Below are 26,654 nucleotides of genomic sequence, written 5' to 3' on the forward strand. Positions count from 1 at the left end.
GGAGCCAACATGTGAACCCCGTCGCCAATGTTAGCCGGTTAAAAAGTTCAACTTTAAAAAAGCATAATAAATACTCTTAGACTGTTTATCGATCTGAAAAAAATATTGGTATTTAGCTCTGATTGTTTTTTAGTCTTTACATGTTTTTGTTGTTTTTGTTAAATGAGCAAATTATGAGGTACTAAAGATTCACTGAACCCATTTACAGCCTCTGGGCGGACCTATTCAGTACAATAATTAATATCTGTTTATATTGTATAGTATATATTATATGGTATAAACCAGCGACCGCGGAAGTGGGGGGCAGAGGGGGCCAAATGCCCCCCTAAAATCAAATGAGGGGGGGCCGCGCCCCCTCCAATTTTACTACCTGGGTAAAGAAGGATTATCTCTGCTGGTAAAGATTATCTGTATCCTTCACAGTGCTTTTTTTCATAAATGAAAAAGTGTTTGTTGTATTCAAGAAAAATCGTCAAGAGATAGCATTAGAGCTTTGATTATTTAAATAATCAATACTGCACGTGCATAAGGTGGAAACATTTAGTTTAGATGTAAATGAAATTCTTAGGGAATTCGCTTCAAAGACGGCTGAGAGACGCAACGTTTTTGGTATCGTTCAATGAATGCAATAAAGCAATATTTAAAAAAATAAGTTTTTATTCAGTGAACCTGTTATTTGTTTGACCTAGTCATCTCCGTTTTGTCTTATTTATAACTAGTTGATTGACTGGAGAGGAGAGTGAAGGAAGAGGGTGACTAAACAAGTTTGCCCCCCCCGTCATAGAGTACTTCCGCGGTCCCTGGTATAAACTCATATGTACTACACTATTGTTATGAGTTATATTGTACTATTTAGAGTTTCGTTGTTTGTTTTAATGTATTGAGATAAATTACCAATAATTGTCATTTGTAGGCATGACATTTCAGCGACACCATTTCTCAAATTTGACTCATTTGCCAAAAAAGCTGACGTGTACCCAGCGTTGCTCGAAACACAAGCATTTTGCATTAAATACAACCTAAGCTTTTGTAATTCTGCTTCAATGACTTCCACGACAAGCCTAATAAATAAAATAAATATTATCCATGTTTTGTAAATACGTAAATTAAATAGAAAATATAACAATAATGTTCGGTCTGTTTTAATGCAATGGTACGCCTAAAGGCGGGCTTTTTACTTTCACCTGTATTTGGAAAAGATGACCCTAAAAACAATTGACAGCGTATTCATACTTCTGGTAAATAAATCCGACATTGAATTAATTGGTTTTGAAAAAAAATAATGCAATAGGTGGTTAAGCTAGTCAGCAACACTTTATGGATTATTTTAGAAGGAACCCAAAAAATTGAACCATTTTTTTTTCATAATTTAAACTCAACATGATCTAGAAATTATAAAAATATGTATAATAAATTATTAAACGTTGGATTATAAAAAAGCACCCAGGTTTTTCAAGGGTGGAAGCTTCAGCAAAAATAGTGATGGAAAAGCAAGCACACAATGTTAGCCGGTTTGCCCCCACTGTGCTCAGAAATTCTGGTTTAATCCAATATAATGTAAGCACATCTAAAAAAACATTTTTTTAAAAACATAAGTACTAATGTACAATCGAGGTGTCAAGAATTTGATAACAGAAAAAGGCCAAGGTGATAAATTCTAATGTACCTCTAATTATGTGTAGTTTAGGCGGAAATAATATTATTGTTAAGAATTATTGAAAAACTTTTTTTTCATTTGATCACACCAAGTCTTCCTCGGGCGTCCTCGATATTTTTTCCATTCACTTCCACATCATGCATTCTCCTTACACCACTTTCTTTGGTTAGGCGAAGAAGACTTGATTTATTTATAACCGCAACCTATTTTAGATTGTTTTCCAATGAACTTGTTTATCTACACATACCTACTTTTAGCAGAATAAGATGAGAAATAAGTTAAGCTATTTTTTTCAGATTGGCGGCTTGTGACAGAAATAACTGGCGAGAGAACAAAAAAAATGCTGGCGTCCCACAGGGATCGGTTCTGTCTCCGACTTTGTTTTTGTTGCACATCAATGACCTTTTGACATGTGCACCGATTCATTGTTACGCGGATGACAGTACAGTTCATGATTTTTTTTTGACAAGCCCCCAAAGGGCACACAAACTCCAACGGCTCGGAGTGCTTTGAAGCAGAGAATGGACGGTTATCTCGAGAGTATTTCCTCCTGGGGTAAAAATAATCTCGTCGAATTTAATGTTTCAAAGACCCAATCCTGTCTGATTACGTCTAAAAGGGATCCAAATGATATTCTAGTTTCCTTCAACGGAAGCAATCTTCCGAACAGGCCTTCCATTGATATGCTTGGTGTAACTATAAGTGACCAGCTCAGGTTACGGCGGCTCCATCGAAGCCAGAGTAAAGTTGGGCTCTCAGAAGCTGGGCGTACTGTACAGGGCACGCAGATACTTTGATAGTACACAACTGCTGACCCTCTACAAATCGCAAGTGCGCCCTACTGTCGAATTTGGCAGCCATCTCTGGTCCGGAGCCCTAAAATACCTGAAAAAACCCTTGACTCTGTGCAGAAACGGGCGGTCCGTTTGATAGATTCCCCAATCTTTACAAACGGACTGAAATCTTTAGAGCACAGGCGTCAGGTAGGTATGCTGTCCCTGTTCTATCGGTATTACAATGGAAGATGCTCTGAGGAACTAGCATCATTGATCCCTTCGGCACCGGTGCGTAGTCAGAATACACGCCAAACGCGCGCCCAACATTTGTACACGGTTGACATTTGTCACATGAGAACGGGTCGCTTCTATGACTCGTTCTTAGGTTCAACAGCTAGGCTGTGGAACGAACTGCCGGCCTCTGTGTTTCCTCCCTCCTACAACATGGGACTCTTCAAGACCCATGTTCACTCTTTCCTCTCCACAAAAAGACCCCCCACACAGCATCCCCAAAGATGACATAGTCCCTGAGGGAAATTATTTTCATCAGGGCCTCCTGTGTGGAGTTAGTATATATAAAAAAAATATATATTTTCAGTCGATTTTCTGAGATAAAATGTTGAAAGGTGAAGTAAACTTACGTTTTGAAATGATGCTTAATAATATTTATATTGCTATTAAAATATTTTTTTTGCTGAAATTAGACTATGCTTACGATTATTAACAAATGCAAAAATCTCACAAAAGTATTTCTTCAAGGAAGTTCTAAAGGAACCGGTTCGTCGGAAAAATAATATAATTTCACAAGATCCAATTGATATGTCCCTAGGTATATACATGACTTGAATTCACAGAAAGACCAAAGCGAACACGTGCTCCTGCATCTGTCTCTGTAATTTTACACGCAGATGGAGGCGGCAGTTCGAATTATTAGACCTTAAGTATTTAGTCAATAGCCTGGCCGGAACCCGCAATAAAAATTTAGAAAGCCAACTTATAAATACACCCATTAGTCGGCAGATTTATCTCTAGACCCTCATCAAGTAGTAAAATCTGAAATGGGAACATTAAGCTAGCGACCCGGCAATAAAAACCTTTGCCCAAGGCTAGGCTATTGCAATTGTTTGAAGGTATTTTGCACAAATGTAATTTTAACATCTTTTAAAATAATAATAACTCTAGCGGTGAGGATGGCGATGCCAGCGCCACGGATTCAGACAACGTACCGAAGTGGGGTAAAGTGGAACCACTTTAGTTCCAGCACCCCACGACAGGCGCGCTACGGTCACCGGATTGCGCAGCTCAACAGATTCCGAAACCAAGACAAAGTAAACAGTTGATTTTTGGCACTGGAGAGTGATCATCTCGCCGCCCCGTGCGGCGGTCGCCGAGGCGCTTCCACCTAGGAAGCTGTCCTCTCGGCAGTTCTCATCTCGCCTCAACAGTTAACAGTTCAATTCCTCAACAGTTGATTTTTTGGCACTGGAGAGTGATCATCTCGCCGCCCCGTGCGGCGGTCGCCGAGGCGCTTCCACCTAGGAAGCTGTCCTCTCGGCTGTTCTCATCTCGCCTCAACAGTTAACAGTTCCATTCCTCAACAGTTGACTTTTTGGCACCCGACAATCATCATCTCGCCCCCTCCTTGGGGCGGTCGCCGAGGCGCTTCCACCTAGGAAGCTGCCCTCTCGGCAGTCACGATCTCGCCTAGTTCTCGACAGTTCACATTCCGCACTCGACAGTCATCATCTCGGAATTCATCATCTTGCCCTCCCCCTTGGAGCGGCGCCAGGCTCTGCCGACCAGGGAGCTGCCCGAGCAGAAGTTACCGTCTCGCCTCCGCCGAGAAACTTCCTGCTCTCCCCCTTGGAGCGGTGCCGAGGCTCTCCCGACCAGGGAGCTGCCCTAGCAGGAGTTACCGTCTCGCCTCCGGCGAGAAACTTCATGCTCTCCCCCTTGGAGCGGCGCCGAGGATCTTCCTACCAGGAAGCTTCCCCTCTTAGGAGTCGCTGCCTGCCGACTCCGCCCTTCGGAGCCTTGGCCCAGGCTGAACTAATTCCGCCCTTCGGATCCAACCCAAGTTGCCGCTTGTGTGATGTCGGTGATAAGTGCGAACGTGGAGATCCGCGGTTCCAGATAAGAACTTTAATTTACGACTAGTATTAAGCTAGATTAAGACTAAGCCTTCTTTATACATTTTTTAAAATAAATTTTAAGAGTGTTTGTAACTAAGTAACTTCTTTTTTTTTTGTACTCGTTCCTCCTTTTCCTTTACATGAATAAAATTAATATTAAACTCCCCTTGAGTATAGTTATAACACAGTGACCGCAAAGTCACCGGGACTGCCGGGTCGGAATGTCGACCACCTCTACTCTTGTTGACGGTACGTATGTTTTGAAGGCATTTGAAGTTGAAGTTTTGAAGGTTTTGTTTTGAGTTTTGACATACCGAAATTCGAGATTTGTAATAATTTCGTTTTCCACGGGAAAGATTACAAATTTGGGTTGTATTTTCATTCAAGAGATTATTATTATTTTTATATCAAGTTTGTTGATATTTGCTTCCATATTCCATTCTAATTATTGACAACCTTAACAGATATCCTCATGTTATAGGTTATTGGGATATTATAATAAATATACACTTAAATGTGTTATAGTTTCACTGACTTCAAACTGTAAACAGTATGATGAAACCTAAAAGTACGGAGAAGACTTATACGAAAGTAAAAAATAGTTTTAAAACATGTATGGACTCTCTCACGAGGAAACAGAAAACAGGGCGAGGACAGTTGGATACTTGTTCGAGTGATGGCGAGTTGATATTGCTCACTCCCAAAACCGAACCCTTCGAGGAACCGGAGTCAGGAGTACGGCCAGTAGTAGTGTCCCCATTTCTAAGAACTTATTCAAAGAAAAAACCAGTTCAGCCAAATTACTTACCACAGAAAATATATGTCAATCCCATCACACCAGTGGACTTTCATGATGTAAGTACAATCAGTTGATCATAAACTTTGTGTATTTTGTTGTCGAGTTAAAACGACATTTTATGGGCCGGTTTTAACAATGGTACTAAACGTCTTTACTTTCTAAACTTAACTAAAAAATGAAAGCACTGATAAAGTTGTTGAATAGCACCTGGTTTCAACTTAATTACTTTAACAAAACAACTATTTATGTCGGAGAGATGGTACCTAAAAGATGTTAAAGTTTCATTTTTTCTCAAAGTTAAGTTTGAGGTTAGGAAATACGCATAAATTATTAAAATAAATCAAACTAACCTAAAAACCTATTAGTTTGCAAGTTTACTTAAATCTCCGACTTAAATAGTTGAATCGGCTTAGCTGGCGTGAGTTCTTGAACCCGGATTCCTTGCGGGAAAATGAAATGAAATACCGGCCCTGAGGTTGACAGAAAATTTAATTTATTCATTCTGAGTAACGAAAATGGCACGAAATACGTGCCTTTTAAACAAAACGTTCAATAATGTCAGAGCAGGACCAGACAAGAATTAAAAAACAGCAAAGTTCCAGTGTACCAATGATTTTTACTGTAAATTTCCCAAAATTAATTTTTTTAAACTGTTCCTGCGTGAAGGCATATTTTCAGTATTTCGGTAGAGATTGCAGATATTGTTTGAAAGCCTCAGCACGGGTAAGCCACCCAGTGAGGCCAACGTTACTTAATTGTACTAAGAAATGTAAAATATTGTACCAAAGAAGCTGTCACTGCGATTCCAGCTACAGGAAACCAAAAATCAGAAAAATAACCGTCCTCAGTTACTTTTGAAACTAGTTTCCAATGGCATGAGAGTGGAAAAACCCCCCGATTAATCATTTTGCAATATTTATCCGATTTAAAAAAGGATTTTGATCAACAACTCTCTTTCTCGCAGTTTTTTTTTTTGATCAAGTTTTGCATTTAAAAAAACTACGAATGTTTCTTTGACCCAGTTCCGAAAACCTCACAAATAACATAAGATCATGCAGTGATGGCAAATGATGTTCAATGAAGTTTCATTTTGCTGAACAAAAAAAATCGATAATTTTCTAAAGGAATCGGTCCCTCAGAAAATTCAAAACTCCAAAAATAATTTCGTGACCGCAAAGTCACCGGAGCAATGCCAGAATATCGACCATCTCTAGCATTTCACAAGATGACAGTTGACAAGACGTAAGACGTCAATAACGTGAGTGGTTTATTTATGTCAAGAACGCTCTTCTGTGGCTTAATGGGTAACGCGATGGAATTTGATGAGGAATAAGTGAGCTGACAGTAGGTGTCATTGGATTAACTAGCCAGAGGGTAAGTAGACATTAAATGATTATTATCGATTGAATGAAACCCGCTATCATCCTTTTTTATTTATTAAAAATGAAAAAAAAGAAGACAAAATCTCAAAATGCATAATTTCGGCAGACCCTTTGAAGTTCTTAACCGATCTAAGGCAGTTTGGGGTGCGATGAACTCGAATCTAATGACAAATTACAGATTTCGTCTGCAATATTGGATATCTTGGGTTTTCAACTGATTTCCCTCACAATAACTCATTTGACTCTGTCATCTTGATAGGTTTCTGCATCGACTTTGTTCAAAATCAGTACTCGAGAGTTTAGGGGATGGTGACCATGAATCGAAAGTAAAAAATGCTGCATTCTTTTAACCTTTTGAACGCGTTAATTTGCTCCGTTTTATCTATACCCGTACGCGGTACATATTTTCAAATACCTATGCACGTAATTAAATGTCAAATTATAGCATTCTGGCATGATTTATTGGACTATATAGACCGAACAGATTATTCTCCACAATATGATAACAAATCCTCGTGTTTCAACACTCTTAGATGTTTATAAAAACAAAATCATAAAATTTCATACAAAGACATACCGTATCTTTTGAATGTGGTCCCGCCATTCACTCGGCGTGTGTGTACTTAGGTGATAGACACAAGTGGGACACCATGAGCACTTATCATTTTTTGTTATGAAAACTTTTTCTAAAACTGGACACTTAAATTTTATGTCACTTAATATAATAACAAAATTGAACTAACGCCATCCGTTGACAAAATTGTAAACTATAGCACTCGAAGGCGCAAAGAGGCTCACTTGATTATCGATGTTTTTTAATGAAATACAATTTTATTTTCGAGAAATTCTTGTAGATGTCAGCATCGTGATAGTTCTATGAATGTTCAAGCGAGCGGGAAATAAATTTATGTCAAAAGACCGCTGGAATATCGGCATTCAAAGTTTCCGTATCAACTGTTGATACAGCCGCGTGTGAGTATGGACTTTTTGCCGTAACAACAGTTGATACGGCCGCGTGCAAAGAGTTAATAATTTTCTAAAATATTCCATTGACTTTGATTAAAATTTGGTCGATCATTTAGTGGGCTGATAGTGGTGAGTATTATTACACCAGTCGTTGTACGACCTTATGGTCTTCTGATCACAAAAAAATTCTTCGATGGAAGAAAAAATAGAAGTGACGGTGTCATGCAACTGACTGATGTCTTAGAAAAATAATCTCACTAGCCACAGCGATCTGGGGAGGCTTGGGAATATATGAGATAGTCATCAAATGCTCTGCTGTGAAGGTGGTTGAAGCTGATGTGTTCAAGTTGTAAACAACACCTGTAATATGTTAAGAAGTTTAAAAAATATGTGTGTAAAGTGTAGTGGGATATTTCTTAAAACTATCTTTGTAAAAAAGACCATTTCCCAGATTCATTAAATCAAAATGAAATTGTTATTAACCACCGAGTGAAAACAAGTGTAGGAAGATATTGACACTGCAACAAACTTTAAGATTAAAGGTACACATTGTCGTACATATTTTGTATGTATATAAAATTGTCTTTTGTGCCTCTGTAGCAGAGGGAGGAAAGTCTTAACATGAATCTTAAGGAACACCAACTACGGCGCCAGTCCATAGTACTCACTCAGAGTGGCGTCATGTTAAAGTAAATACAAATTCAAACGTTCTCTAAGGACGGGTTGTTTCAGAGAATCTGAACAATTCATCAAATTTCAACGTTCATTTTCAAGTTCTGTGAAAGATTTTTTCAAGTTCTGTTTTTATTTCAGTTTTGTCAAGCAACTAGCCTACAATGATATAAAAACAGAACTTGAATAAGTCTTTCACAGAACCCGAAAATGAATGTTGAAATTTGATGAATTGTTCGAATTCTCCGAAACAACCCGTCCTTAATAATCATTTGGATAATGTCCATAACCAAAAGCCAAAGAGCAGTTGTCCTTATTGCGACAGAAAGTTCAACTGTTTGTACAACTAGGGAGTCCATTTTATGTGAAACCGCACAAGAGTCCCAACTGCTCCCAATCGTTTGGAGCCAGTGAGACTATGGCATCCCCAATCGGGGTATGTTGTGAGGCTGAAGGTAGTGGAGAGGGGAAGGAGATGGGGAAGAGGAAGGTGGGGAAGTACCTGGCAATTCAGACCTGGTCACCAATCATGGCCAAAGCCATTTCAAGCAACATTTCAATTCTGAATGGTGGTCTTATACCAGGCAGGTACTGAGAGTATCTTCCACTCTGGAACGTGCCGCATATATACTATATGTTATTTTAAATAAGTAATTTGTGAAATAACACAAATAAGTCAAATAAAATTTACTTGCGCACGCTGGGATTTGAACCTGCGACCTCCGCCGCCTCCCCGCTCCGCGCACTTGGTTTCTTTCCTTTCCCTGATGGGCTGGTCTATGACCTGCAGTCAGTAGTGTCACAGTTCAGTTGTTATGCTTGACACTCTGTCCCGCCCATAGAATAAAGAAGAACACTAGAAATGCCTTCCATGTACATTTGAACCTGCGACCTCCGCCGCCTCCCCGCTCCGCGCACTTGGTTTCTTTCCTTTCCCTGATCAGCTGGTCTATGACCTGCAGCCAGTAGTGGTCACAGTTCAGTTGTTATGCTTGACACTCTGTCCCGCCCATAGAATAAAGAAGAACACTAGAAATGCCTTCCATGTACATTTGAATGGAAAACAATGTGGACACTGACTCTTTTTGGTTCTATTCCATCTAGCATGTGATCTGTCTCTCTTATATTATCTTTTCTCTCTTATTGCCATCTCATTTGAATCATAATGATAGTGAAACACAGTTCTGCAAAATGATGTCTGACTTTTGGATCACCAATCACGCCCACTTGATATTTCTTTATTCTATTGTATCACAGATGTAACAGTAACTTACGCATTTATATTGACTCTTCACGAAAAGTAAATACTCTGTACCAAGGAAGGTTTAAGCTAGATGTTTGTGTTTTAGGAGATATGCCATGATTGTGCCCGGACAGTGGGATAAGTTTTTCGCACCGCGTGACCATAAAGCTGCACCAACTGAAAGAGCACAAGGTTGACATGTTCAATCTTCCCACAATAAAGACGGACTCTAGAGAAAAAAAGATGAACCAACAAGAAAACGAAGTAGCACTAAGTCAACATTTTTTTTCTGAAAAACTCAAACACACCTTTTTGTTGTATCAAATATATTTTTTGCGTTTTATAAATGTTATTAATTATTGAAAAATAAAACAATTTGTTTATATTTCAAAAATTTTTTTTTAAAACTAATATTTATTGAGTACCGCAGAAGAGTCCCAACTACTCCTAATAGTCTGGAGCCAGTGAGACATGGCATCCCTGTGTGGGATGTGTTGTGAGGCTAAACGTAGTGGGGAGGGGAAGAGAAAGGTGGGGAAGTACCTGGTTATTCAGATCTGGTCACAAAATACGGTCAAAGCCATTTCCAGCATTGTTTCAATTCTAAATGGTATTTATTTATCCAGCAGGGTGATTCTCAGAGTATCTGCAGCTCTGGAACATGCTGTAAATTTACTAAATATTTATTTTAGTGATTTATTTTTGGGGTATTATGCCGTGTTGGGCTGCTGCCTTCTTTAGGTAGCGCAATGCGTTATAAAACCCCAAAAATAAATCACTATAATACTTTTGGCCGTGAAAATATCAAATCAGATCTACATAATATATTATTTTAAATTTATGTAAATTTACACAATAAAACGTTATTTTAAATAAGTAAATAAACCATTATATTTATCAAATAACCCCATTTTAAACACCCACTTTGAACACCTCTTTCTTAACAACCTCCCACTCGCCCCCCATCGAAGTTGGTGTTCTCTCTCCCTCTTCTATGTTATCTGTAGGTACACTGTAACTCTATAATTATTTTATAAAACCCTGATGAAGGTACAGTTCGAACCGAACCCGTTGGTTTATATATTATATTAGAATAAAGTGGTATTCAAACTAAGTTATTTTATTCTAATTATAATTATGTATACTCACAAAGCGATAGCTACACATGAAAAGAATATTATGCTTTTCCATTTTAATTCTTTTCTCCAACTTGAAAGTGATGAAACAACGGTGTTCTACAGTTATCATGATTATTGATTATATCTTGAATAAATGGTTATCATAACAATACCCTTCGTATAGCCCCTTCCTTAACCCACCTTGCAACATTGATATTTTACATGGTGTTCCTCCTTGCAGGCTGACTGCGAATTTAAGTGTGTCAAGCTGTATTTATTTATTTTTATTCAGCAAATAAATAGAACAAATATATTTTTATTTTGCCAAAATATTATTTTTTTTAAATTTGTCTATCCTCATATCCGCTAAGCAATTTTGGGAGATATTCTTCCCAAACAACAAACATTTTGGGACATATATAACATCCCATCCTGAATTTCTCATAAAAGTTACGCTATCTCATTTTGTATTACAGAGAGAAATCTAATTTAAACGGTCTAAGAAAGAAGGAATATCGCACATTCAATTTCAATTAAATCAATTACTATAAATCCTATCCTTATATTTAATAAAAGTATATTATTTTGAAATATGTTCAACACAGCAAATTTATCCAGAATTAAATGTAATGCAAAAATATTTTCTGCCGAACTTGTATTCTGACGGTTCTCCTAAGCGAAGTACATTGCAAACGTCAGAGGCTTTAGGGGTTCATCATCAATGAGGCAACGACATTTAATACTTTATACACATAGTAGTACTCTAAGTGGAAAGTGCAAGATAATGCAAAATTTTTAATTATATATTTTATGCAATCTGATAACCTGACCTGTTTCAGTTAGGTTATTATAATATTATTAAACACCAAACCCCACCAAAATAAAAATAAAATATCTCCCAATATTGCCCAAGGACTTAAATAATTAGTCATATATTTTATAACGTAATCTGATAATCTAACCTGTTTCAGTTAGGTTATAATAATATTATTGAACACCAAACCCAACCAAAATGAAGAATATCTCCCAAAATTGCCCAAGGGCTTAAATAATTAATCTTGTAGAGAAATAGTTCCAGATATATTGTCTAACATAACATAATATAATCTACTAGTACTGAAAAGAACGGTTGTCGCTCTTCTTATTCAAACTCGTGTCCACAAAAATATGTTTTCTCAGGCGATGAAAGAAACTTTATTTTTAATCATTTATTTTTTATTAAAATAATATTTTCCGATTTTATGTCCGGGTTAAATCTTCCCCATAGGAAAAACTAAACCCTTCCACACACTTTTCCACAAATGATCATCTAGTCAATCAATATTATGCAAGTGCATTATAAAAGCAGAATAAATACAAAACAATACAAGAACAACACGTCAACTCACTAGAGATCAAATGGGAAAATAATTCACCGACCCCAGATATTTTCATATCAGAGGATTCGGCTCGGTAGAACTCCTAACAGGGCCTATAAATCCTACTGATCCCTCAACATAAATATTTTAAAAATCTTTCTTTATCCTACATGTATTCAAAATGACCGACTTTTGCATCTTTATACACCGTGTCCGGAAACTCGTAGTACAAGCGGGAAACTGGAGAATCTACACCACATGGGGAACCCAAAAAAACATAAAGTTTTTTGATTTGAGCATTTTCAAAAAAAAAAAAAACCAAAAAAAAATATTTTTCGGCTATTTTAGGGTTAAAGTTTTTTCTGGTGTTTAGGGTTGAATAACAGATGTTTTAACCCTGCAGAGCAGAAATATTTTATGATTACACCGGGTTAAATGAAGGGTGATTTCAAAATAATGCTTCAAATCCGAGTTTCTTCATTTGTTTTACTTTCAAATAGTTTTAATTAGTTGGGTACTTTGATCTTCAGTAATAATTTATATGAATTTGACTAAAAAAAAAAAAATCAACTTCAAACTCGATTTACTCGATAACGAAAGCTCAAATAAAAAAAAAATATACTACAAAATCGACTCCAAATGTGATGTAGATTCACCAGTTTCCCGCTTGTACTACGAGTTTCCGGACACCCTGTATATAAATTTTTTGATAGATCTAATACGCCTAAATTTTTAATGAGAGAGCTAGGTATAATGCCAGTAGCCGAAATAACGAATGGTAATATTTTTATAGTCTGAGAATGCCAAATTCTTTTTATCTCTTTTCCTAAATCTGTGTTTTTTCTTATTTTTTCATTAACAGATTCTTGAATATTACAGGAATTTGGAATAGCGACATCAATGATATAAGTTATTTTTTTAATTTTGTCATGTAAAACTGTATCGGGTCTATTATGACTAATCGTTCGGTCTGTTAGTATAGTTTTATTATTACTATAACTATATGATCTATCATCAGAGGATGATAATTTAATTCCTAACTTATTACAAACAGTAATAGCACTAGCATATACTATTGTATGAAGATCTAAAAAACTAATTTCGTCAAATATGATTTTTGGTAAAATTTTGTTATTTAATTAAAAAATTAATTTAGATAATTTCTTTGACGTATGCAATTTTGGTCTAACTGTTGGCTCTACACATCTATATTATCTGTTTATATTATTATGAAGTAAGTTAGCTAATTCTACTACATCATTATCAACAAAGTTTAAATTTGCAATGTTGATTTCAATATTAGTTTATTATTAATAAAATAAAAAAAATAAATGCATCAAAGTAATTTAAGGATACACATTTTGAATTTGATGTTACTTCGTCCACCATAATAAAGAGACATCATTAGCATGGCTGGAAAAAAATACTCCTACCTAATAAATTTGACTAAAAACTTAATTTTTTGGTTGACAAAAAAAAAAATGAAACCTTGAATATGTTGTCAAAACATCTGAGTTTTTGTAGTAGGAATTGCCGTGTATTTGGAACAAAGCTAATGGTGGTCAGGGTTATACTACACCAGTCAGTTTACGACCTAATGATCTTCTGGTCTTTGAGCCATCCTAATTAATAATACGTATACATTACAGGATGGTATCGTGAAGGAAGAAAAGATAGACAACGTGATGGTGCCATGCAACTGCCGATTATGTCTCAGAGAAATCACTTCAATAGCCACACCGATCTGGGGAGACTCAGGAATTAATGAGATAGTAATCAGATGCTCTGCTGTAAATGTGCTTGAAACTGATGAGTTCCAGTTTGTGTGCTTACGTTGTAAACATCACCTGGACTACATTAATAGGTTTCAAGAAATTTGTCTAAAGAGTAATGAGATATTTCTTCAAATGACCTTTGTAAAAAAAGAAGACACCTTTCAAGAGCCATTAAATCAAGATGAAATTATTGAACCACTCGGTGAAGATAAATATAAGTTGGAAGAAGTCCATTCTCAGAGAGAGAAGGAAGAGAGTGAAGGTATGCATCATTATAATATAATATATAACATATTTTTTTGGCCTCTTTGGCAACATAAGCTAGGGTGCCTTTTTTTACTCTTCATAGTAAACACAATATTACATAAGTATCTAAATACATAAATGTAATATTTATTACAGGTAGGCTTATTGTCTGGTGGCAATTTCAACCAGTTAAGGCCATTTGTACACGGGGATACTTATAAGCAACTCAAGTTTTGTGCACGCACCATACTCTCGTAATACTATTTTGCTAGCATTCGTACACAACGCGACGCGTCGACTACGGGTTTGATGTCAGGTGCACGCTACTGACAGTACTAATAGCACGCAATGCGAGTTGCATTCGTTGAGAAACGCCTTTGAACATGATTTGAATGTTAAATTTGTTCTGAAGGTGGAAAAATGAAAATGTTAATATAAGTATAATTTACCAGAATACATTAGAAAGGATTTAGGTGTGGATTGAGGTTGGAAAGTTAAGTCAATTTGACATCATTCTTATGTAGTTCCTTGGCAACGATGAATGGCCCTACAATTAACATTTATTTCGTTTGTTTTTTATGCTTGTAAATACAAAGAAGAACAAAATTATTGTCTTCGTTGTTTTAGTCGATTGACATTGTATTAATTCCTCAGCTGCACTTGAAAAAATGATCAAGTTCCCTATAATTTGAGTAACGCCGTGTATGGAAACTGGCTTTGAAGAGCAGCGTATTTTGAGGCTACTTGTGGTTACGTTACAGTCAAGTAGCTTAGAAGTATCTCTGTGTACGAAGGGCCTAAGTCTTAATGAAGGTGTGTATACACTACACTCAATAATATTAGTGTTGCCGCACAATATGCATGTAGCATTAAAACACAGTTGTTTTACAGATGAAAAGGAAGTGGAATACCCCTGCCAGCAGTGCCCCATGATTTCTTACCAAGAAGAAGACTATCTTATCCATCAGCTATCTCATAAAGCGCGATTTAAAGTAAGTTAACCTATTTTAGTTACTATAAAGAATTCTAGTGGAAGATCTTATTAGAAAATTAGATTATTAATTACATCTTCTCAGTCTTTTGTCAAATTACGATTTATTTTAAAATATTAAATTACCTGTTGCAATAGTACCCGTGAGTTAATTTGACGATTATCAGATAAAAAAATTCAGCGTAAAGGCGGCGAATGCGAAAACAGTTTACTGAGCTACAAGTTACAGAGCTTCCCAGCCGTGTGTATAGATTATACAACATACATTACGCAATATTTCCTGCATCTTTACTGCACTCGGTTTTTGTCGATTCCTAACCGACAACGTGAGACGACTGCCTGAGATGTACTTGTGCAACTCTTCTTATTTAGATGCAAATTTTGTATGGATTTCCTAAAATTTCGCTTTTTTCTTTAGGTTCTCCTTAGGTTCCTGTTGATAGTACCGACCCATAGAAATTATTTTAAATTAGTAATTGGTGTTTGAGAAAGAGTTAATCTCCTAGAGGTTTTTATAACAGTAAATGAGATAAGTTATAAGCCCTTCGATTTATAAAGCAAAACTTAATGTGAAGGCTATCTCTATGTTTAGTCTTTAGCTCAGACACAATATTATACGTAGGTACTCACCTAAGATTAGTCTTTTACATATATATTTTTAAATGTTGACCTGTCTTTGCCAAAACCCGTCCGCGTTCTAGTAATAAGTTGTAAGATAAAGGTATTTTGTAGTTTGATAATGGTTCATATTTATGTAGTTGTAAGTTATGAATCAGGTGTAAACTTGTTCACCAACAAACACAAGTTGATAAATAGGCTACCACGATTTTAGCCATTCTCTACATATATCAACGTGTTCTCTGCTGGCTTTGTTCTGGTATTGTAATTATTATGAGTCACTAATAACTCCTTTTGATTACAGAGACTTTCATTTATTTATTTATATTTTTATAATGTACATAGGTATATGAAATTACAAAAACCCACTCAGGCGAATAATTAATGAATAGTGTAGATAATATCTACATAAAATACAAAATATAAAAGTCCACTCAGATGACAAATCATATAAAGAGAGGCAAGAGAAACAAGAGACACAAGAGACACGAGAGACACGAGAGACACAAGAGACACAAGAGACACGATAGACACAAGAGACACAAGGAGAGATACAAGTTGGAGACACTTACTCGAATTGAGTTGTATCCAATTTGTGGAAAGTCATAAAAAGCAGTTCCAGCCGCACATAGGGTCACTGTATTGTATTTAATTATTGACAATTATTGTGACTCACTGATACCTTCTTTTCATTACAGAATTACAGAATTCCTCGAAATGATTTGTGTCCAATTTGTGGGAATATTTTAAAATATCTGAAGTTCTCGCAGCACATGAAGTCACACACACATACACAGCATCCTAAAGAGTGTGATGAGTGTGGGAAGATGATTCCTGGAAACTATATCTGGCAACACAAAAGCCGCCACCGGCCCATTGTGCTACGTGACTGCACATTATGTGGAAGTAAATTTAAAACCAAAGACACTCTTAAACGTCATATGGGCTCTGTACATAACCAAGAGCCATCTGTCAGCTGTCCTTATTGCGGCAGACAGTTCAACTGCCGGTACAATATGCAAGTCCACCTGCGCACACACACAGGTACTCCATATACAGTGTAACTATCTTATAAGGTTTAAAAGTCATATGTGCTCTGTACATAACCAAGAGCCATCTGTCAGCTGTCCTTATTGCGGCAGACAGTTCAATTGCCGGTACAATATGCGAGCTATCTGCGCACCCACACAGGTACTCCATATACAGCGTAACTCTGTTATAAGGTTTTCTCAGTTTAACAATTCTTTTTTATTTGCTTAGTGAGCATACTTACAGCCAAGTTTTAGATGATTTCTTTGATATGTTCATTTCGAAAATACAGAAACAAACTTTTCCCTTCTAATTATCTTGTGTAGAAAGTGGTCAAAAATAACGTGCTAGAATATTAAATTACCATAAAACACAATCTTCTTTTGAAAAGTACCAAAAGTTTCTGAACACAGTGTATAAATAATGTGTAAAGATGCACTTGGACCATAGTGGTTTTTAAAGTTACACCCTTATTCTGTAAACCATCTTGTCGTCATTTAAAGCAGTTAAAACGATTTCAACGCCCTCATTATTTTATACTATTATTTGTCAGACTGTACATGCAGTCATATTATTATAGGTGGCCATAGTTCTAAAATATTCTATGTCTCACCGATCTTACAGTAATTTTTAATTGGTTGTATTTTTGGTATAATTTAAAAGTGATAGAACTCGACTATTGATTTCCCAAAGATTAATAAATAAATAAATATATTGACGCTGGAGACATAAAATAATGGACCTGCCCATTAGGGAAAGGAGAATGGGGAGGTGGCGTGACTGTCTTCCTTTTAGGGTAAACTTAACATATTTGTAAACTGCTCTTTCATAGATTGCGCTAATTCAATTACTTTAAAAAAAAAACACTTTCTCCAAGTTATGCTTCAAAATATTATGTTGAATTGTTTATTTGTGCCTGTATATAGGGTATATGAATATATTGTTTTGTCCATATAAAAATTCAATGCTTCCAAGAAAGGCAGACAAATATAACATTGGATTGAATCACTGATACAATATTGTATTTGTATGCCTTTCTTGAAAGAATTGAGTTTTTATACTGACAGAACTATTTATTCGTTTTCATACCCCGTATTTACAGGTGCAAAAAAATAAGTAAATCTTAGTATATTTTAAAGCATAACTTGCAAAGCGTTTTTTCCTAAAATAATTAAATTAGTGCTGTCTATGAATGAGCGGTTTATGAATAATTTTAAGGTTACCCTTAAGTGATTTGTCAATCAATGAATGTGACAGTATGCAGGCAACTCGAATTGTCCTATCAGTATTTGGTCTTCGAAAATAAAATCTGTAGTCCTTTTTATAATTGCGCGCAAATTGCTGGCTGTGTAAAAACCTCAACTGCAAATCCCAAATCAGGTAAACAAAAGTTTGGGTTTGTTTACAAAATCGAATATTTCGTTACACATTTCAGTTAGACACTTTTACAAATGTGTTATAATTTACTTACCTCACTCATTTTTGCCTCCCTAGACAACCCGATTTGTAGACAGTTTGGTTAAAAAAGAACATTCAGACATGAGTCTACTTTTGTTTTTAAAACGAAGCTACTATTAAATGATTCTAAAAGCCCCCGACTGTCCCTGCCTGACACAACATACATTTATAAATACCAAAAACGTTCTCAAAAAGTGCTCACCCAAGGGAGTTTGTTCTTGTTCTTGAAGCTAGTGGAGAGACATTGAGGAACATACATTAGAAAGTGCTCACCCAAGGGAGTTTGTTCTTGTTCTTGAAGCTAGTGGAGAGACATTGAAGAACATACATTAGAAAGTGCTCACCCAAGGGAGTTTGTTCTTGTTCTTGAAGCTAGTGGAGAGACATTGAGGAACATACATTAGAAAGTGCTCACCCAAGGGAGTTTGTTCTTGTTCTTGAAGCTAGTGGAGAGAAATTGAGGAACATACATTAGAAAGGAAAAAGAAGGGAAAATCAAATTCAAACACATTCCCATGACCGCATTCAACACAATAACAGTAGCTACAGCTTCTGGAAAGCCACAGTAGTCCTGACGAGAGACAGTGAGCAGTGGGACGGGAAGGTGGTCCTTCGAACCTTTCCCCGGCTGCACAGTGGCCAGACGTGACCCTTGTGAAGAGGGTGGGATAGTGGAGAAGAGGCTTCTGAAGAACCCTGGGGACTAAGTAACTCACTCCTGTCAGACTGTCAGAACCGCAAGACAACTGGAGATCAGGGTCGAAGAGTACCGTCCTTTTCACTGCTACCGCTACGTCAGGGGTGGTGGAGTGGACAGCGCAGGAAACTAAGCGCTTACAAACGACAGAAAATAAAGGCATCACCTGTGCCAGTGGCTATTCCACCCTCTTATGGGGAGGGTTTAACAGTATGGATGAAGAAGCAGTACAATTCTACACAATAAGATAAATGAGTAAAAATTTTTAAAGATTTCAGAATCATTCCTAGAAGAAAAACAAATCAAAGCAAAGAAGTTCATAAAGTTATATCCTATTTTATATTACGAGGGCGATAAGTATATAAATAAAAACATTCATGCAATATGCAGTTAGTAAGACAATAGAAGCAGAGTAAAAAAAAGTTTAAGTTGCATAGCGTTCATATCATAGGTTGCATATATCAATTCAAAAGATAATGAATACATTTCTAATTCCCAAGGATACTAGTACCTGCAGGAGCACCACACCTGAAAGTCAAGTCCCACAATAGACTGCCCTGCAAACTGTTGTGTAACTCTAGCGAACTATACTTTTCTGTGCAGGGTCTGGTTATTTCAATGTGCGCTCTTCAGCGGTAAAAGTATGACTGATGTTGTAATTTATTCTAAGTATTCTTGAACCCTCCTGGTGCCAAAAATATGGCCACATGATATCCAGAATTAATGTAACTTCTAATGCAAAGTAAACTGCTCCATCTGCAAACTCGAAACTTTACTGTAGTTGCCAACAATGTAGTTTTTTTTTAATCTGTTTTGTCATATCCATCCAATTGTGTGCGTTTACAGATGGACCATTTACCTCACACATCGATGGTGACCTGGCAATATGTCCTATCTTATTTTTTCCCTCATTTATATTTAAACAACGATTTGCATCAACTGACCTCGCCCGATTGTACAAAATGTTGTCACGATGATTTAATATATTTATTTATTTTTCCTGCCAGATCGCCAACGATATTTAGTTTGTACAAAATAATCTAACAATAACGACATTGCATGCAATTTGCAGCTTACGACATTAACGAGTTTAAATGTGCGATGTGAATTTTAGTTATTTTACTATAAAACTATGCTATGGGGAATTTTAAAGTTTCAACGTGTAATTAGTGTACATTACTTTAATTTTATGCATTCTTTTAATAATTTCGCTAATGGTCCATTACATCTGTGTCTTGCTTCCAAAAGCCATTAATGTATATCAGTTTTGCACAACACTACAACAAGTACACTAGACTGGTTTGGACTCTAGCGACAGAGCTGAGATTAGATCCGGATTATAATATTAAAAAAATAAATTAAACAATATGACCTTAAATAATTTAACTAATAATTAGCATCATATAATGTATCTCATTAGTTCTCTTATAATATTATTTAGTACATTACAAGGTAAATGTGTTTTAACTTATAATCGGAAATACTGTATTATTATGTTATTGTATAAACTTACCGTGTGAATATTGTTAAACTGACATTCGCCCTTTTCAAAGCAAGCCACAGATATCAGGGTCGGTATTAATGTGAATCTAACAGTTCCATAATATATACTTATTATGGAACTGCGAGATTCACTTCTTTGGACAATTTTTTGTTAGAAATGTATAAATAGCTTGAATATTCATCATATTGGGAGCGGATGTAAGTTTTGGAAATGTACGGGAAAAGTTCAAGCTAGTTGTTTGCGTTTCAGGAGAAATGCCGTACTCGTGCCCGGACTGTGGGATATGTTTTGCGCATCGCGTGACCATGAAGCTGCACCGGCTGAAGGAGCACAAGGTCAACATGTTCGACCCTCCCATCCCAAAAGACCGTTTCAAGAGAAAAAGACGGAGAATAAACAAAAAAGGCAGTGTAGCACCAAGTCAAGATGCTTAAATATTATTAAAAAAACTACATTTTCAACGTAATTTGACACGTACGTATTACATTTCCGTACGGACTTGAACTTGAGCGTTAACCGGCCCCCTATTCCATTCATCATCAAATTAGTTTTTTTTTTCCAAAAAATGTTATTTTTTATACCTAGGTATACATTTTTATACATATAATATTATTATTATGTTTTGATAGTACTTAACAAGTAGATACTGAACAATATGATTTGTTTAAATTTCTTAATTTGCTGTTAACAGATTTTAAAATAAAATAATTACGCCGGTTTCGCACATATTGTTATTTAACATGTATTATTTTTTTAAGCTGTATACATATATATATATATTTAATAAAAAAATGTACATCTTCATAATTACTGATTATTTCTTGAATAAATTACCACTCTCCCATATCCCTTCCTACTGTCACTTCCTTAACATCTGGAAAGCCGTTCGTGCACCATTGATGGAATTTTTTGATATGCGTTTTAAACCTGTATGCCATGAGAAAGTTCATCATTTTTTTAACAGAATCACTTGCACTTGAAACACTTTAGAGTTCATTTTTGATTTCCCTCAAAAAGGGTATGGTGTTCCAAAGGTTAACCACTTCCCGGCATCGAAATTTATATGACGAGTTCAATAATAACTCTCTGAATTAATTTTACTGAATAAGTGAAATATTCCTGTACTGTCAATTTCGTTGAAACATTCCTCGTTGAAAAGGTTAACAGAAATTATATGCATGTGGAAACGTTCTTCGGAAGTCCTTATTATGGTGAGCGATTATAGTTAACATAGGTAATGAGACTGAGTTATGAATACTAAATCCAACAGACCACTACAGACCCTCCACACAGCATCCCCAAAGATGACATAGGCCCTGAGGGAAATTATTTTCTTCAGGGCCTCCAAACAACATGGGCATACTTATTTAACATTTCTAGAATGTATATATATTTTTTTGTAATTGTTAGCATTGTTGCCCACACATACATTAAATATTTATAAGTTGATGTTTTCTAATTTAAGTCCAGTAAAAGGCAAAGAGAAACTATTTTACTTGGGAAAGCAAGTTTTCACCCTTCGGTTATGGAAGTTATCTCAGTTTTTTTTTTGGTTAAAATTTTAGGCTATTCAGATGAGTTTGATTCTCATACCTGGTACTGACATACAAGCTTACCCTTTAGATCAAAGTTTTTAGCGAAAGGGCTACATATAGTTGTCCTTGTGAAAAACACTCAACGCTCAAATCTAAACCTGCAACACTGAATGTTTGACCGTGTGACTTATTGAAAAATAAGAACACAACAATACGAATATACACATTACTAACGTGTTTGAATCAGCTCCTGCTAAAATATTAAAAAAATAACTAATTTAAATAGATCCTGATCATAAGTAATACGTTACTCTAGTGCTAATTTAGTAACAGTGCAGTGAAAGTAGTGCATTACTCCACATACGTGTTATGTTAACTCAAAACCTAAGTTTATTAAAAATAATCCGCCATTACCGCTATTTGGTACCTAATTCCACCGAGCGTGACTTACTACTCTAGTGTGACTGTGTGTGTGTCCGTACTAGCCGTCAGCGCAAGTACTCTCTCCTTCCCGCCGACACAAGTCAGGGCAGCTAAACCTATCTCGCCAGCTACTTTATCATGGACTCCTGCGATACATATGCATTCATCACATTAGCAAACAATATTATACGTGATTTAAATACGACCATCATGGATCCCACTAATAAATTTACTAAAGAACAAATGGGTAAATTAACGCCTCAACTCTCAGTGCTATTAGGCAATATTAGTTTGGTTTCCACAAAAGTTGGTTTTCTTGAAGGTGAATTGAATGCCTACAGGAACATTTCACCTAATCATTCCAAAAATTTGTCAACTACCAACATCGAAACGGAACAACTAACAGGAATTTGCGAAACTTTGAATGAAATGGACGAGAGAAAATCGCGATCTAAAAATGTAATAATGTTCAATGTTCCTGAAAGCTCGGGCAATTCTCTAACTGCAACAATGAGCGAAGATCTGAATAATGTCAAGAATATTCTTAACAATGTTGATAATGTAGATACCTCGCTAATTAAAGTGTATCGATTGGGTAAGAAGGACACTAATAAAACACGCCCCATCAAGGTCGAACTGTCCGATAAATATCAAGCCAGAACTGTTTTACAGAAAAAAGGAATACCGTATGGAAATGTAATTATCAAGACCAAGAACGACTTAACAATGCTTCAACGGAAAGAAGTACAAAACTTGTGGAAGGAGCTGGAGGATCGAAAAATCAAGGGAGAAAATAATTTAACTATCAAATATATCAACAATAGACCCAAAATTATAACCAATATACCAAAAAACTTATAACCGCGCCACGTTACATCTTCTACCAGAACGTCAGGGGACTTCGGACTAAACTCAGTGACTTTAGAACTAATGCACCCACCATCTCACAGGACATCATCATACTCTCTGAGACCTGGCTGGAACCATCGATATACTCAGCGGAGCTCGGTCTACCTAACCACAGTATCTACCGAGTTGACCGAAATCGGAACACCAGCTCCAAATCAAGAGGAGGTGGCGTCCTGATAGCAGTAAATAAAAAAATTTCATCGAAATTATTAAAAAACAAAAACAATGATGTTGAGCAAATTTTTGTAATGTTAAACGATAAATCCAAAAAAACTATCATCGGATGTGTATATATTCCACCAAATTCTAATATAATAATGTATAAAAATCATTGTGAAGATGTCGAGCTACTCAAACCTAACCACCCTAATCACAATATTATAATTTGCGGTGATTATAACCTACCTAATTGTAAATTTAATGATTTGGATTACTTACCATTAACGGCGTGCGAGAGAGAAATCTTAGACATGTCGAACTATTTAGGTCTATTTCAATGTAACAATGTGCCGAATTGTAGTAATCGGACACTTGATTTAATTTTCTCTACTGATGTGGATATAAAAGTCTATGAGTCAGCCGAATCCTTTGACCCAATTGATAATCACCACCCTCCACTTACAATACTATTACCTATTACAATAGAGTGTGACCCCCTAATTAAAAATTGTAGTCGTAATTTCATTAATGCTAATTACCAGGACATTAATCATGCACTTAACAAAGTAAATTGGTCTGTTCTCAAGGAAGGTGATCTCAACTATAGCGTAGAACTATTTTACTCTCAACTGAATAGTATCATTTCCGACACAATTCCTCTAATTCATCATAAAGTACGAAAGTATCCGATATGGTTCAGCAAATAATTAATTCAGTTAATTGTTATTAAAAAAGAAACACATAAAAAATATAAAGAACACAGAACAATTCCCAACTATATGGCATTCAACAATATTAGAAGAGATTGCAAAAAAATGACAAAAAGATGTTATAAAAATTACATTAATTCTGTTGAGAACACGATACTTCATGATGTAAAATACTTTTGGAAATACACAAAATCAATGAAAAACAATGATGCTGGTATTTCTGGTAATATACGTTACAGACAAAATAGCTCCAGTAAAATTTATGAAATTGTTAACATGTTTGCTGATTACTTTAAGGACGTGTATGAACCTGATATTCCAGATGACTTAATTCCTAACTTCAATACGGATATAAATTTACACTTATCGCAAATACACATTGATATTGAAAACATTATAGTCTGTATTAAATCACTTGAACCTAAAACAAGCTCGGGACCTTATAAGATTCCTTCCATCTTACTTAAGAATTGTGTCCAAAGTTTATCTGTTCCGCTTAATAAACTGTTTAATAAGTCACTCTCCACAGGACACTTTCCAAAAATATGGAAACTTAGCTACTTAACTCCTGTATTTAAAAGTGGTGATAAATCCTTTGTTGAAAATTATCGGCCTATCTGTATTCAATCGTCTATACCTAAACTTTTTGAGAAATTGATTCTTAAGAAAATCAGCTTCTTTGTAAACTCTTGTATCGCAACTTGTCAACACGGCTTTATCTCCGGCAGATCAACTTTGACTAACCTAACATTATATGAAAATTTTATTTCCAATGCACTTGCCAACAAACAACAAGTTGATTCTATATATACCGACTTCAGTAAGGCGTTTGATAAGGTCTGTCATAATTATTACATATTCTTCATGCTTTGACTTATTATTATCTCCCATTCTTACTTTTATATTATTATTGTCATTATTATTGTCTTCGCTCCTCATTTATATATGCTCTCCTTTCACTGTCATCTCTGTTTATAAAACTTATTCGTGTAATTAATATGTTGTTAATGGACTATTTGTCCGTAAATAAATAAATAAATAAATAAAATCCTCATTAATAAACTTTTGAAACTCGGAATTAATGGAAACCTTTTATCTTGGTTTAAGAGTTACTTACTTAGGCGTCAGTTAACTGTCTGTATTAATGATCACTTATCCTACATGTTCGAAGCTACCAGTGGCGTACCCCAGGGTTCGCATCTTGGTCCTATACTTTTTAATTTATTCATTAACGACGTAACAAACATATTCACTCGTGTTCTCATTCTAATGTTCGCTGATGATATGAAGATATATAGAATTATTGACAATATAGAGGACTGTCTAACACTTCAATCTAATATTAATAGCTTTAACGATTGGTGTCTTAAAAACAAATTAACACTTAATGTAAAAAAATGTCAACTTATGAGATTCCACAGAAAAAAAAACCCATTGTTGTTCACCTACTTTCTCAATAATCACACCTTATTATCTGTTGATGAAATAAGAGACCTTGGTATTACCTTTGACACTAAATTAAAATTTATTAAACATATTAATAATATAACCAGTAAAGCAATGCAAATGTTAGGATTTGTCTTACGGATTTCAAAGGATTTTAAAAATTTAAAAACTGTCAAATTACTTTACACTTCACTTGTTAGAAGCCAACTAGAATTTAACACCACCATTTGGAGTCCTTACTACAGTGTACATGATAATTCCCTTGAGCGAGTCCAACATAAATTTTTACGTTATATTAATTTTAAATTGGGAATACTCATCGAAAACATTAATTACCCCTCTCTGTTACATTTATTGGGACTCGATACATTAAAAGAAAGAAGAATTTGTTTTGACCTATTTTATTTATTTAAAATCGTTACCAACATGTTGAACTCCCCTGAACTTCTTTCGCTAATATGTTTCCGTGTACCTAGTCGATCAGTTCGTTTCAAATTACCCTATCATTGCAACAATACAGGATCTAACGCTGAACTCAATTCCATAATGAATCGCCTACATGTACTTGGTAATAAATATGTTTTGGATGAATCTATAAACATTGCTAGTTTATCCTCATACAAACACCACTTAATTAAAACTGTATGTCAGCGCTTCTCTGATTGAATATAACCAAATACAGTTTTAAAGTATTAGTTTATCCGGGATTTATTGTAAATTAATTGTTTATATATTTATATATACACATTGTTGCATTGTATTTATAATAACCATTTCTATTGTTCTCTTTTATGTATTTTGTATTTATATTTTTTTTATCTATGTATATTCTGTATTTATAATAAGTAAAACAATTGTTTTCTTTTGTAAAAGCCGCTATAATCGGCGTTAATAAATAAATAAATAAATAAAAACACAGTTTTACCGGAAATTGCAGTAGTTTAAATTGAAGCGGTATATTCGTTGGTATTAAAAGAATCCGAGGAATTTAAACAACTCCTATAGTTCCACATCCGGTCAGTATTGTACACTCTATGAACGTTTTTAAAGA

General features: G+C 35.4%; 1 protein-coding gene across 1 annotated transcript; it reads left to right on the forward strand.

Moving 5' to 3' along the window:
* Positions 1–4,820: 4,820 nt before the first annotated feature.
* Positions 4,821–21,170, forward strand: LOC149425643 (uncharacterized). The gene is made up of 6 exons (XM_089644312.1): positions 4,821–4,934; positions 5,047–5,420; positions 13,753–14,140; positions 15,016–15,116; positions 16,432–16,777; positions 20,671–21,170. The coding sequence occupies exons 2-6, from the start codon at positions 5,118–5,120 to the stop codon at positions 20,853–20,855; spliced, it is 1,323 nt and encodes a 440-aa protein (XP_089500438.1). The 5' UTR covers positions 4,821–4,934; positions 5,047–5,117; the 3' UTR covers positions 20,856–21,170.
* The last annotated feature ends 5,484 nt before the right edge of the window (positions 21,171–26,654 follow it).

The sequence above is a fragment of the Hesperophylax consimilis genome, chromosome 2, assembly GCF_061612785.1.
Source record: "Hesperophylax consimilis isolate HC1 chromosome 2, BYU_Hcon_1.0, whole genome shotgun sequence".
In the NCBI taxonomy this organism is placed as follows: domain Eukaryota; kingdom Metazoa; phylum Arthropoda; class Insecta; order Trichoptera; family Limnephilidae; genus Hesperophylax; species Hesperophylax consimilis.

Excerpts from the sequence above, each read along its gene's own strand:
- LOC149425643 (XM_089644312.1), top strand. The coding sequence starts at position 5,118 with ATGATGAAACCTAAAAGTACGGAGAAGACTTATACGAAAGTAAAAAAT. Across the intron at positions 14,141-15,015 it reads AGAGAAGGAAGAGAGTGAAG|ATGAAAAGGAAGTGGAATAC; the intron begins GTATGCATCATT and ends GTTGTTTTACAG. Across the intron at positions 15,117-16,431 it reads CTCATAAAGCGCGATTTAAA|AATTACAGAATTCCTCGAAA; the intron begins GTAAGTTAACCT and ends TTTTCATTACAG.